This window comes from Phlebotomus papatasi, chromosome 2 (genome assembly GCF_024763615.1).
Source record: "Phlebotomus papatasi isolate M1 chromosome 2, Ppap_2.1, whole genome shotgun sequence".
NCBI lineage: Eukaryota > Metazoa > Arthropoda > Insecta > Diptera > Psychodidae > Phlebotomus > Phlebotomus papatasi.
In genome coordinates, this window is record NC_077223.1 from 43,219,366 (window position 1) to 43,234,951 (window position 15,586).

The following is a 15,586-nucleotide window of genomic DNA, read 5'->3' on the forward strand; positions in this document are numbered from 1 at the left end:
CTGGGAAAGTAGGAAATGTTGAAGACAGGGATAATTCAGACTAAAATCCACTCTCGGGGGTCTTCTGACCAGGAATTTGTCAATGAATAAGAGGAAAACAATGAATTGCAGGATTACACAGATTGTCCTCAATTTCTTGAGGTTTCACCTCAAAGTTCTTGGAAAAACGCTACTCTATGAGGAGGAGCTATTGAGGACAGGGATAGTTGAGACTCACATCCACTCCCAGTGGTGTTCTCAACAGGAAATTGTGAAAAAACAGAAGGAAATCTTTGACTCGCGGGATTCCACAGGTTTTCCACAATTTTTTGAGGTTTCACCTCAAAGTTCCAGGAAAAACGCCACTGGATGAGGAGCAGCTATTGTGGACAGTCATAATTGAGACTAATATCCACTCCCGGTGGTGTTCTGATGAAAAACACGAGGAAGACTCTGCATAGTGAAATTTCTCAGATTTTCCTCAATGTTTCTCAACTCTGTTATTTCTTTTTTGGGTACTTACCTCATTAATTTTTACAGAACACTTGGATCAGATCAGGACACAGGATTTATTCACTTTTTTTTGTATAAAATTGCACAATCTTACACCGCGGCGAGCTGAACCAAACGTCAAAAGCGTTCAATTTTTGCGATCGACCGCTGGAGCGGTAAAATAGCTGAAAAACCTAACAGCACTGGCATTAATTCATGCCAACCGTCACCTACTTTCCACTTGCATGAAATTGGTACGGCTGTTAACATTCTGTTACTTTTCGGTGTTCCTAGCCGGGCGCAATTACCAACTCACAGCATTTATTCCCGCCAAGAAAACATAACCTCACAAATTCCTTTCTCTGTTTCCCGGACAAACTCAGATTCCTCAAAATGCAAGAAAAAACCAACAGAAAATGATCAAAAAAATGTATTTTATTGCTGTATAACAGACTCGGTATAAATTTGTATTTCTTAAACATTCGCCACGAATATATTAGACATTTAGAAATTGAAAACATTATAATAAACTATTAAATCTCAAAATCACCCATTTTTAAACTATTCCAACAAGTTTTTTTTCTTTATTTCTACAAAGATTATTTTTCTTCTATATGATTTAGAAGAAAAAAGGCACTAAAAATATTGCCACTGTCTCACTGTTCCAGCCAGAGTATCAATATAGTAAAAAAAAAAGATGATTGCAACAAACTCTTCCTCGTTTCTTTTTTTTCTCTCTCTCTTTTACAAATTCTCTTTTCACTTACAAGATATACACCTTAAAAAATAACTTTCACTTTACAAAATTACATAGGTTTGATAAGAAAAAATATATATTGATAATAAACCCCCCGCACTCAAGAAGATAAACTCTTTTTTTTGTGGTAAATTCATCCTAGAGGAACATGAAAAAAAAGTGTCTGGTAAAAGACAATTTTTCCTCCGTGGATCAAAATCTGTGATCCGGTTCCTGTTTGAAATTGGTCCGAAGGCCAATAGGGCCCACATTGGACCCTTCGAGGCCCATCTGGTGAGCACATGTGGTCACTTTTCTTTGTGCTGCCACTTCATACATTGCGGCATGTTCCTGTGCATGAGACACATTCCCATTGCTCCCTGGTCCCATATTCCCATACTCCATGTCACCAGGCTGCTGGGCAAATTCCCCCATGCTCGAATACGACACCTGGGAACCCATAAAACACTTTTCATCCTTCACTGGAGGCGGCGAAAGATTGAATGCCGCAGCAGCGACACCTTCTGAACGCCTGTAGATATCCTCACTGGCTCCTGAATCCATGGGCATCATGGGAACATCCAGGGAATTCTCCAGGCTGGTATGCATCGTATGCTCAGACATGAGCTGTTCTGGAGATGATACTGGCTCCTGCGGTGAAGGCACTTGGTCACACATTTGCTGGTGCGACTGCGATGGACTGTAGCTGTTCATGACCGGGGGCAGGGGAGATGAGTTGTCTGCTAATAGATCCAAAACCAAAACAGAATAATGCGATTATTTTAAAGTTAAACAAATAATATTCAATAAAAAATTAAATTTTTCGATTTTTTTTTTTAAAGTTTCATCCACATGCCATTAAATATTCAATCCTATGAAATATTTTAGTATAATCCCGTTCTCTGATTGGCCGGACCTTTAATGCACCCTAAGCCTTTGCAAATTTAAACAATCCTTGGAGAAATTGACAATGTCAATTTCTTCAAGTCATGTCAAATGTGGGCAAAAAACAAACGAGCAATAAAATATTAAATTTTGTTTAGTGAAAAAAAAACTTTATAAAAAGGGTTTCATTTTGTAGAATAACAACCAGAGCACAATAACTTTTATTTGTAAACATGTTTTCAAAATTTTCAATGAGAGTGAGCGAGATGACTACACAGTAAAAAAAATTAACACTATACAGTAAAAAATGTGTAAAATTTTACTACTATAATAGTGCAAAATCGACCATTTTAGTTGTTTAATTTAAAAATGTTTAAAAAATGCACAACATTTTGGTAATTTATTGTCACGTGATTGAAAGTTACCACTATTATAGTTGAAAAATTTTCAACAATGTTGTTTAATTTGAAAATGTGTAAAATTTTAACACTATAATATAGTGTGAAATTGGATAAATTAATTATTTAATTGCGATCTGTGTAAAATTTCTCACTGTTATAATCATAAAATTTTTTCAACAATGTTTCGTCATTTAAAACTGTTTGATAAATTCTAAAAATTACCACCAAATTTGTTGAATTTTTAAACAAAAGTTGTTGAATTTTGAGACAAAAGTTGTTGAATTTTTAAACAAAAGTTGTGTAAAAATTGTTGAATTTCCAATAAGGACTTATACTTCAGTCGAGATGCTTTTCAATGGGCAAAAGTCATATAGAACATCAAATATTTATATGCTTAATAAGTATATCGTGAAGATACGAGCATCAGATGTAATCATTTTGCATTAGGGGGGATCCCGAGTACAGGAAAAACCAATAAAAATGTCTAAAAAGGCAAAAAAAAAATCAAAATCTTCGAAATTAAAAGAAAATTGAACAATAAACAGAATTCAACAATTTTTGAGTTTACACATAAAAATTCAACAATTTTTAAATTCAACATCTTGAAATTCAACAACTTTAAATTAAACAATTTTAAATTAAACATTTTTTCCAAATTTAAAAATATAATAGTGGTGTGAAAAATTACATATACTATAATAGTGTTAATTTTTGTGTAGTGTGTAATCTTTAACACCACTATTATAGTGTTACATTTGGAAAGAGTGTTTAATTTAAAATTGTTTAATTTAAAGTTGTTGAATTTCAAGATGTTGAATTTGGAATTGTTGAATTTAAAAATTGTTGAATTTTTATGTGTAAACTCAAAAATTGTTGAATTCTGTTTATGTTGAATTTTCATTTCATTTCAAAGATTTTGATTTTTTTGCCTTTTTAAACATTTCTAATGTTTTTTCCTGGTACTCGGGATCCCTCCCCCCTAATACGAAATTATTACATCTAATGCTCGGTTCTTCACAATATACTTATTAAGCATATAAATATTTGATGTTCTATATGACTTTTGCCCACTGAAAATCATCTCGACTGAAGTATAAGTCTTAAATGGACATTCAACAATTTTTACACAACTTTTGTTTAAAAATTCAACAACTTTTGTCTGAAAATTCAACAAATTTTGTTTAAAAATTCAACAACTTTGGTTGAAATACACAATGCTTCACACTATAATAGTGTGGAAAATTATGGTAAAACTATAATAGTGTTAATTTTTGATCATGTGACAAAAAATACCATAAAGTTGTGTATTTTTCACACTGCAATAATGTGAAAACTTTAATCATACTATAACAGTGGTAATTTTTAGATTTTTTCAACAGTTTTAAATCACGAAACATTGTAAAAAAAAAATTTATGACTATAATTGTGAGAAATTTTACACATATCGCAATTAAATAATTAATTTATCCGATTTCACACTATTATAGTGTTAAAATTTTACACGTTTTCAAATTAAACAATATTGTTGAAAATTTTTCAATCAATTTGTCAATTACGTGACAATAAATTACTAAAATGTTGTGTATTTTTAAAACATTTTTAAATTAAACAACTAAAATGGTCGATTTTCCACTATTATAATAGTAAAACTTTACACATTTTTTTTACTGTGTATATCTACATATCTCTACACGTATCTGTGTAAATTCCCCTGTCAGAAATGTGTTAGATAGTTCATTAAAAAGAAAGGTAAACTATTAGTTATTATAATTTTATATTCACAGTAAAATAATGTGTAAAATTTTACTACTATAATAGTACAAAATCTACTATTTTAGTTGTTTAATTTAAAAATGTTTAAAAAATGCACAACATTTTGGTAATTTATTGTCACGTGATTGAAAATTACCACTATTATAGTTGAAAAAATTTTCAACAATGTTGTTTAATTTGAAAATGTGTAAAATTTTAACACTATAATATTGTGAAATCGAGTAAATTTTAATTGCGATTTGTGTAAAATTTCTCACTGTTATAATCATAAAAATTTTTCAACAATGTTTCGTGATTTAAAACTGTTTGACAAATTCTAAAAATTACCACTATTATAGTATGATTACAGTTTTTCACATTAATATAGTGTGAAAAAATACACAACTTTATAGTATTTTTTGTCACATGATCAAAAATTAACACTATTATAGTGTGAAGCCTTGTGTATTTCAACTAAATTTGTTGAATTTTTAAACAAAAGTTAAGGATATGGTTCGTTCTTGGAATATTTTCCTTGAATCCTGCTCTACACATCCTTGAGTCATTCTTTGACGCCAACATCCTAGGATGTACCATTTTTGAGATAAAGCAAATTTCACAAAATATTTCTAACCAATTTCTTAAAGATTTTCATCTTAATCTAGCTCAGAAACCAGACATTATGGAGCATAACTTTCTTCGCGATATGTACTCGGGAGACACCAAGGAACCCGAAAACACCGGTTGTTTGAAAAAAACATTTTTTGCTGTTGCGTTGCACAGTGTAATTAAAGAGTTTAATGTTCGACTCTAAACTCAGATCCAACCAAAGTGCATAACACCCTTAGCCTTACAAAGTTCCAATTCTATTTTTAAATACTTGATATTTGTATGAGTGTGAAATGTGCATCTTTAGATCTTTGGCTATTCGAAATATTGGCCTATTAAGGATTTTAGCCTATTCGGGATTTTGGCTCTTTGGAACCTTCGCTATTTGGAATATTTGAACCCATTCGCGATTTTGGCCCTTTCGGAATTTTAGTTCTTTCAGAATTTAGGCTTTTTGGAGCGTGAGTCTATTCGAGATTCTGACTTTTTGAAATTTTGAATATTCAGGATTTTGGTTTTTCGGAATTTTGACCCATTCGGGATTTAAGCTTTTCGGAATTGTGACCCATTCGAAATTTCACTGTTGGAACGCTGTCTATTCCGGATTTTAGCTTATTGGAATTTTGCTCGATTCGGAATTTTTGCTCTTTGGAACGTTGACAATTCCGGATTTTGACCCATTTGAGATTTTAGCTCTTTGGAACGTTAGCTATTCGGGGTTTCGACCCATAAAACATTTTGGCGTTTCGCAATTGTAACCCAGTCGATATTTTCACTCTTTGGGACGTTGTCTATTCAGGGGATTTTGCCTTTTCGGGATTTTGATCCATTCTAGATTTTTACTCTTTGAAATGTTGGCTATTTGAGATCTTGACCCATTCAAGATTTTGGCTCTTTGGAACGTTGACTATTCCGAATTTCGACCCATACGGGATTTTGGCCATTCTGGATTTTGCCTGTTCGGGATTTTGGCTCTTTGAAATGTCCGCTATTTCGGATTTTGAGCCATTTGGGATTTTAACTCTTTGGAACGTTGGCTATTCGCAATTTCAACCCATTCGGGATTTTGGCTTTTCGGAATTTTGACCCATTTGAGATTTTAATTCCTTGGAATTTTGGCTATTCGGGATCTTGACCCATTCGAGATTGTGGCTCTTTGGAACGTTGATTTTTTCGGGATTTCGATCCATTCGGGATTTTGGCCGTTCTGGATTTTTGCCTGTTCGGGATTTTGGCTCTTTGAAACGTCCGTTACTTCGGATTTTGAACCATTTGGAATTTTGGCTTTTTGGATCGTTGGCTATTCGGGATTTTGAGTCAAAAATGGAATGGCCCCGAATGAGTCAAAATTCAGGACTTTGACCTTTTTAGGTGTTTGACTATTTGGAATTTCGACCGGGACCCATTAAAAGAAACGGTGTTCTACAAATTAACAGTAAAGTTAAAATTCTACAGTGCCTTTTAAGATACCTCGAAAATGTCTCCAACGACTTTTCATTTATATAAAAAAAATATATATATTTATATAAAAATTGTTTAATAATCTTTATCCGTATCTGTTATCGGCTTATAGAACAAATAACTAACTCCATAAAATATATATTTCCCACATAATTGTTGTCGCAATTGCACGTATTTCAAAGTATTTAAAGTTATTCCTAAAAAGTTTGAAATGGATCCAACTGTTAATAAATCGAGATTGAAACTGTTATTGAAAAGGTTATTGATTTTTTACTGATATTTGAGGCTGATTTTCAGTTATAATTTGTCAACCATACCATGCATTCCCAAGATTTCAATTATAATTTTTTTAAAAGATTTTTTGAATAAATATTGTATTAAAAACTTTATTGAAAGTTTTATGGTAACTATCAGAGACCCTGTTAAGTGTAATTTTGCATATTTGAATAATGTGCTGAAAACAAGGAAATCTTCGTAGAATTTTGAACTTCGGAATGATTTACAAATCCCAACGTTTTTTTTTATTGGTTTTATTTTTCGGTTTTCTTGGCGATTGTTCTTCAAAAGACTAAGAGGGATTTTGTGTAAAACATTAGAGCGTCTGAGGACATAATTCTAAAAGAAATGTATCTGGACTTTCTGAAGAAGGAATAGTATTAAAATAAAATTAGGTATTTTTTGGATTCCTTGACTTACTAGGGAGGTATTCTAAAAATTCTAAGTGACTAAAGGCATCTACACATTGGGAGCAAGTTTCGGCAAAAAATGCTTTTTTTTTCTTTTGAAGGAAATTGTCTACACTTGTGCATATGAAAATTATTGCCAATGTGTAGATGCTTTAACTCTGTCTTTTTGATCAAATGATTAATAGGAAAAAAATCCACCTCTTCGAATCAGGCTATTATCATAGGGATGCGACATCTTATTCCGAAAGTTTAAGCATTTAGCTTAGATTCAATAAAAGCTCCGCGAGAGGAATAAAACACTAATTAACTGAACAAATCGTTCAAGTCGAATACCCCTGATAGTATCCAAAAGTTTTCTTGTTAAGAAAATCCCTACTTCCACTGATAACGTTTAATACAAAAATGAAAATCCTCTAAAAGGAAAATCCTTGAGACCCCTTGTAAATTTCGCTATGTATTAATAATTTTCTTCAATGACAAATAAATCATTCAATTTATACTTCTAATCATTTTAAGAGAAAGCTCTTCTAAGATTAACAACATTATTAAACAACAACAAAAAAAAAACTTCAATACCACTCCCTATCGATTAAAAGTACCATCATAAATGGTTAATCAACTGTGATAACATTCCGCACAAGTACTCAATCATTTGGTTAATTTATGAGTGTAGCAAACAAACCAATTGATAGATTTGCACACTTTTTTTTCTTGACCACCACATCAGTGTAATTAGCCATCAATTGGGAGGGAATCTTTGCACTATGACGTGTAAGTGAGTCATATTCCTCAGGGAATTTCTTTCTTTTAATTTCTTTTGTAATTTGCACAAGTCAAACTTACCTCCAAGAAGCATCTCTTGCAGCAAATTATCAATATGAGCCACTCCGAAGAGTTTGGCAAATTGTATTTGTTCAATCATTTGCCATGTTATCGACTGCAGTACCGGCAAAATCAGTAGAATCTCCCCAAATCGACCCCTGAAATCAGTGAGTCAGACTTTTACACACCAAACTCTTTTGGACTAAATGGAATGGATAAGAGAAATAATATTCACCTTGAACTGTACAGACGATCTGAAATATAATCTTCCAGATTATTTAATATTTGATGACGAATCGCCCGAATTCTATTAGGTTCATTGAGTCCTTTGGCGTTTGGATCAAAAAAGACAAGGGCTTTTACACACGCCAATTCCGTATCATCCAAATTGATGTCTTTCATTGCACGCACCAATTCATCAATTATTCTGGCGCCTATCCTCGAGATGTCTAAGTTTGGCGAGATGCATGCATCTGAAAAGTGTAGGAAGAAACAGCGGATTTTGGCATGGGAAAGTCCTTCTTACAGTTAACACGAAAGATGAACGATGAACAGCGAATTCTTCCTCTCTGTATCTCTTTTTTTCCCGCGCATAAACGTATCACAATTATTTATAAATTTTTTTCCGAAATTTTGTAAACAAAAAAAATGGGGCCAAATATTTTACCAATTTGAAATTATTTTCTTTAGTAAGACACACAAATAACAAATGGCAAAATGGGAATAAAATTGAAAAGAAATTTTTTTTCTAAAAGTGAATTGAATTGAGTAATTTTACCTGGGCAATGTTTTGTAATGATGCAATTATTGCTGAGCAGGAGAACGTCTTTTAAATGCATCGAACGACGCGACAAACCCAGAAGGAGATGTTCACCGGCATGTGCTCGCAACAGAGCCACCTGAAAGAGAAGTCATTCATTAAAAAGAAACATGCAAAACACTGAAAAACTAAATTATGGTACTATTCCAATAAAAAATTAACATGTCTGTTTCAGTATTTTACTGTTCTCAAGTGTTTCTGCATTATCGACTTTTTTGTGTTCGTTCCTGTTACGACTGTTTAGTGGATTTCAAACACGACAAGAACTAGAGCAAACAGTCGAGACAGGAACCAACACAAAGAAAAATCGATAATGCAGTGGCACTTGAGAACAGTAAAATGCTAAAAAATGTTCAGGACAAAAATTGTTGTACTGAATATTTCTTGCACCACATGACTGTTCCCAAGTCCTTCTGTATTATCGACTTTTCTTGGTATTGGTTCCTGGCACGACTGTTTGGTGATTTTAAAACACGGTGTGGACTAGGGAGAACAGTCGAGACAGAAACCAACAAAAAGAAAAGTCGATTATGCAGAAGCACTTGAAGACACTAAAACAGACTTGTGCTCGTTAAAAATCGTGTAATATCGGAAATTTTGTGTTGATAATTTAAATGGAAATTACAGATAGCCATACTGGTAACACTAATCCCGCTCATTCACGGTGCCATGATTAATATTTTGGCGCCAAAAACACATAAGACATAAAAACTCATATAGAAAGAAATTGTTTTCTTAATATGTATCTTTGTCGGAAGACCCCTTTTACACACCCTTTTACTTGAATCTTGTAGAAATACAAAGAAATTAAATGCAAATATCACTTCAAATGGAAAGTTCTTAAATCGCGCGCAATTCAACTGTGTGAGAGAGACACAAATAACTCACTTGACAAACGTTTGGCGGCGCTGCGGTTGCAAAAAATCACTGAAATGCGACAAAATATTTTCTTCTCTATTTTATCCTTATTAGCAGGTCGTGTCCCTTCTTGCAATATGTACTTTTGCATTCCTTATTAATAAAAATAGTGTTGCACAAAAGGGTTTTTCTCAAACCTATCCTGAATTTTGGGACAGCTCAAAAGAATATGAGTCTTCCAGCTCAAAATTTCATCCCAAGGTTTTTGTTGTAAATATCGAAGAGTATTTACAATTAACCCAAATAGCTGTATTCAACTAAATTATTAAAAGAATTTTCTTATGAAAATGACTTAACTCTAAGAAATTAAACAATTTTCACATTAAAAAAACCTGTCATTTTCTCTACGTGAATTTCCGCGGCATTTCAAAGAATGTCAACAGGCACCATCAATCTCACTTCGGCTTTTCTTTTAGCTCAGGCCTGCAGTAAAGTGTTAAGAAATGTTCAGGAGAAAAATTTTCCCTTTTCATCGAGAGGAAATTTTTGTACTGAACATTTTTTGTAGCAGAGAGGCGACAATAATAACCAGTGATTCCCAACTGCACCAATTACACCCGAATAGAGACAGGAAAAATTCCTGCCTCCACCCAGGATTGAACATTCGCCTAGACAGCGAAAGGCCCCTAGTTCAATCCTGGGTGGAGGCAGGAATTTTTTCTGTCTCTATTCGGTTATAATTGGTGGAGTTGGGAATCATTGGTTATGATTGTCGCCTCTCTGTGCATAAACACAGAATTTCTTGGGCTTACATACAAAGCGAGCAGGAGTCTGTTCAAAAACACTCACAATTTTTTGTAGCACATGAGTGTTCCCAAGTGCTTCTGTATTATCGACTTTTCTTCATGTTGGTTTCTGTCAAAAAACAGTGTTTTCCCTCTGTTATAGTCGCAACAGGAACCAACACAAAGAAAAGTCGATAATGCAGAAGCATTTGAGAACAGTAGGCGGAAGTGGGACAACTTTGAAATTTGGATTTTTCACCAATTTTTAAATAAAATTGAGCCTTATCGTGATATAATTTAGGTACACAAACAGATTGAGAAGCTAAATTTCATTTGATATGGCCCAGTTTCACTTAAATATAGGAGAAAAATCCCAATTTCAAAAATGCCCCACTTCGTGCTACAATGCTAAAAAAAACATGTTCAGGAAAAAGATTTTCTCTTTTCATTTTTTTATTGAAATATCACCATTAAACTCTTAAAAAATAGACCACGCCCCTTTACGAATTTGTGATAAAGTTTATACACATTATTTTTAGGCAATATTTCCTATATTTCCTAATTGTTTCGATAATTTTACGAAACTATGAATGGCATAAAAGTTTTCGGTAGAGAAATATATGGAGAGTGGGCGTGACATTGAGAAGGCGTGGCTTAATCAAATTGTCCCTTTTCGTTTCTTCTTTCGTTTTTTATTGTTTTTTAATAGTGTTGCGGATTTAAAATATCTAGGATAACTTTCTACGCCTCATGACCCTTCTTCGTATCAAAAATGTGTCCGGAAACAATTTCGAGCAACCCCTAGGAGGGATTCTAAATTTACTTCTGCTATCTTCGCCTGGGTCTTGACTTCCTACTATAAAGGATTGCAAAGCTTTTCTAGACAATTCTTAAGTTGACACACGGACCGTTAATATGCCCCCCATTTTCATCCTGACTTTTTCCCTTCCTCTCCAAAGCCATCATATTCGGATCTAGTTTAGAGGTTATTCCTAATAATAGTTTTAGAAGGGCAAAGCTCAAAAAATATTTTGTATTTCCGAAAGTTTTCAAAGAGAGTAGCGGAATATTGGTAACAAAGGTCGCGAAATGTAGGAAAAAATCGATATTTTAGAAAGATTTTAAAAGTTTTTACAACTTCTTGTAGCATTGCAAGTTCGTAATATTACCGTAAGACCGCAAGAGACACTTTTCTTCTGGTAAAACTTCAAGTTCGAACTCAAAGAGAGAGCAGTTGTATAATACGCTTTTTTTCTTGTCACCGACCTAGAGCTAAAACGCTAAAACATATCTGCTATAACAGTAAGAAAAACGGTCATAGATAGGTCAGACTTACATGTCATAAAAAATCGCCATTTTGAATTTTTAGCGGTCAAAGTTTAACGACTCTAGATGGCTTATTTTTCAACCGATTTGATTAAATTTGAATTTTTTGGAAAGGTTTTGAAATTTGCAGACCGGCTACATCAGTCACAATCGATAATGAATCGGTCAGGGGCCCATCAAGCCTAATAAAAAGTGAAAATATTTTTTTCACTTTTCCTTGTAAAAATTTTGCAAATATTGCACCGCGATTTAAACAAATTTCCTCGTAGTTCTTGTATTATTTCGGCGAGCATTATGAAATATGTATTTTTAGATAGCTTTCAATGCATAATTTCGAAATATACCAGACTGATAAGTCAATTCTTTTTAGGAAAAAACTTGCCAATAGTCTTCAGTGCCTCTATGCAAAAACGTATGGAAAAATAAAATGTCGAGAGGTCCCTGGAATCGGTAAAGTACTCGTAAATGGCTTATTTTTCATAAATATTCTTTTTTGGTCCGTAAACTAGTTACCCATCTAGAGGCCAAATGGTAACAGATACAAACTTACGGTTTTTGTGGGACCCCCCTATAAGTCGACACAAAGAGCATTATTATAGCCTTTATTATTATATATCCCCGAAAACCATGTTTTTTGGTTTGTTTCGAAAACGGCTCCAACGATTTCATTTAATTTTCTGGATATTTTTTTAGGTGATCCAGGCGATCATTTTGTCCAAACACACCTGTGACCTAAAAAAAATCGCCATCTTGAATTTTTGAAGGTCGAAGTTTAACCTATTTTTCAATCGATTTGATTGAATAGATTTTTGGAAAGTCATCAAAACAGTAATGAATCGGTAAAATATTCTTAAATGATTTATCTTTCTCGTATTTGCATTTTTTTATTTGCCTAGTAAGCATCAAAATCTCGTGAGTTCGAGCATTCTGCAAAGTTACGAATGGCTTTGCCATCTCTTTTTGTTTAGTGAGACAGAAAGAGGCAGTTTGAAATAGTAAGAGTTAAAATTTCAATCCGGGGTGACATTAGCTCTGAAAAATGCGATCAGTTTTAGTGTAATTTTTTCCCTGTTTTCGTACACATTTCACGAGATATCTCCAAAACTAAGTAGGTTGCCAATTTAGGGTTTTCGGTTGCCTCTTCGTTATTAAATTGGCTTTCATTTTGTATAAGTATTTTTTGTTAATTCATTCTACAAGACAGAAAATAGCTAATGAACTCAAAAGTTTTTTCGGCTCGCTAGAAACATATGGGAAACATGGGAAATGTCATGCCCCTATTTCAATCAATTTATATTTCATTCAATTGAAAAGATATACCAGCGGCATAATAATTTTAAAAATTCACAGTGAATTTCAAGATTCAGAGTCAGGTGAGAACAAAAAAATAACAAGACTCACCTGATCATCCAGTTGAAGTTCATTGAAGGCTGGTATGTGTTTGGCCCATTCGACTAAATTCAGCAATTGCTGCTTCATCGACTCACACACATCATTAATACTGGCGAATTGTTTGTTCTCCAGATTCTCTGTTGTACTCTCGAGGATCACACCAATCTTCGACTGACGACACTCCATCTCTGCCCTCAGCAGTGACATCACAGAAAGTCCATTTCCCGTGTCCCTATCTTCTGTACTGGACCTCCTACAACTGATTCTATCCCTCTCATTTTGCACTGCCTCCTTCTTCATGCCAGCCTTGAAGCATTTCCTGAGCCGACAGTACCGACACTGATTCCTTTTATCCTTGTCGACTACACAATTCCTCGAGAAGCGACATGTGTACAGGTGATTTTTCCGGACACTTCGCCGAAAGAAACCTTTGCAACCATCACAACTCGGTGCACCGTAGTGCTTTCCAGTGGCTCGATCACCGCAAATTGCACAGCAACTACCGACAATTCCAACACCACTCTGACCATTGCTCGTCCCATTTACACCAGTCGGACTCGCCAATTCTGGAGGAGGATTTCCGCCCGGGAGGATGGCGGCTGTGTCATGATCTTGAAGGAAGAAAAGAAAAGGAAACCTACTATAGGGAGTTTCTTTTAGATTTTATCCATAGGTTTATTTAAGAATTTTATTAATTTAATTTGTTAATTTGTAAATTGTCAAACGACTAAATATGAAAATATATTACTCGTATAATAAATCTACTAAAATGCTCCTTTGAACAGCTAGAATATTAATTTCAGGTAGAAAATTAATTTTAAAAATTTATTCAAAAATTGCAAATTTTGTATTGAAAAATAGAAATTTTAAGAATATTTTAATTTTTTTGTCAATTTAGCCGAACATTTGGATAAAAAATTAAGAGAATTTAATAGGAACAGTTGCCAGCGCCATCAATGAGTGAAAATAGTGCCCTCATGCGGAGGATACATTTGACAGTTTAACAGCGTTATCACACTTGCACATTAAAATTTTAATATGATTCACATTAATTGTCGCTTGTGAGCGCCCAAATATGTTATTTGTGTCTTTGAGTCACTTAATATTTGGGGTTTTTCTATTTATTGATAAAGAAGTGGACTTGACCTGCAAAAATAAGTTTAAATTTACCTAAAGCATAAATATTTTTCACATTAAAAAATTGAAGAGAAAATCGCATTAATTTTTCGCATTATGGCCTCTACACATTGGGAGTAATTTTTGTCAAAAATTGCTTTTTTGAAGGAAATTCCCTGCAGCGTTGTAGGGGGAAACGTCAAATTTCTGTCAAAAACGCAATTTTTGACGAAAATTGCTCCCAATGTGTAGACACCTTTAATGCTATAAATCAATTTATATCAAATTTTACGGGCCAAGTCTACCTTTTTATCAACAAATAGATCAAATTTTGAATATAAAATGATTCAAACACACAAATTACACATTTGGACTCTCACCAGCGACAATTAATGTGAATCATATTAAAATTTTAATGTGCAAGTGTGATAACACAGTAAGTATCTGTAAATTGTCAAAAATTTTACATCTTTTCATTTGACAGTAGAAATATTTTTTAAAAATGAATTAGTAACAAAAATTTAAATATATAATATCTATTTATTTTCGTCAATTAATATTGCAAAACAAAATAACAATAAAATGTCAGAGATATTTCAATTAAATTCTATTGGGTGAGATTTTAATGGCCTCGACAGACCTGAGAATTAGCCGAGAGACAGCTTAGCGTAATTATATTATTAATAACGGTTAAAGTGCATTTCCATAATTTTCCACTAAGTCGTCTCTCGGCTTAAGTTGTAAGTGTGTCTAGGGCATAAGTCAACTGTCAAACAGAAAAATTTAATTTATTGTAAATACTTAGGGGAAGATTTGGCAGTAGTAAACATGACAAAAATACGAAATCTCCTTTATTTAAAGTAAATTACAATCTTCAGGAGAGAACAAGATCTAATATGAATTCATAGATACTATAATTTAAGAAAATGGTTGATTCTGACATTCAAAAATATCCACCAAATTGCCAAAAAAAAATACCCAAAATTTGTTTGTTGAATGTTATTAACCTCAGTCATTTAAATGTTAAATAAAATTAACTTTACCATATAGCAAAGTAAAAGAAAAGCAATTCAAGTATACAATATTTTTCTAGGTTATGAGATTTCCCTAAATTTTTCTATTCAACATAACCCCTTGATATTCTTATTATAACCTCACTTATTAGTACGAATAAGGTTTTAAAATATTACTTTAAAAAGACATAGAGAAGTCTGATTCTTGAGTGGAGCCATGCCAAGAACATTTCCCATTTCTCGACATTTTCCCATTGGTTTTATATTTTTTTTTAAAAAAAAGAAATAACCTGAGAAATTAAGTGATAAATTTGAAAAATTCAGTATCCAACATTTTTTTTTAACTTCTAAATATTTGAGAAATAAATGAAATATTTTTAATGAGAAATTAATAAAAATCTATTCCCAAAAAAATATTTTTCCAAAAAAGTTGTGTTTAATTTGTCAAAAAAT

General features: G+C 33.0%; 1 protein-coding gene across 8 annotated transcripts in view; it reads right to left on the bottom strand.

The window, feature by feature from the left end:
• Positions 1–888: 888 nt before the first annotated feature.
• Positions 889–15,586, bottom strand: part of LOC129801190 (transcription factor HNF-4 homolog) — a 37,208-nt gene continuing 22,510 nt past the window's right edge. For 2 of the 8 annotated variants that reach the window (XM_055845979.1, XM_055845977.1), the window contains 5 exons: positions 13,014–13,615; positions 8,602–8,722; positions 8,059–8,296; positions 7,845–7,981; positions 889–1,950 (listed from right to left, as the gene is read on the bottom strand). In XM_055845979.1, the coding sequence (XP_055701954.1) occupies positions 1,421–1,950; positions 7,845–7,981; positions 8,059–8,296; positions 8,602–8,722; positions 13,014–13,615 (1,628 nt within the window). In that variant the 3' untranslated portion in view covers positions 889–1,420. The remainder of the gene's footprint in view (positions 1,951–7,844; positions 7,982–8,058; positions 8,297–8,601; positions 8,723–13,013; positions 13,616–15,586) is intronic. The other 6 variants (XM_055845985.1, XM_055845982.1, XM_055845983.1 and 3 more) reach the window with 3 other exon arrangements.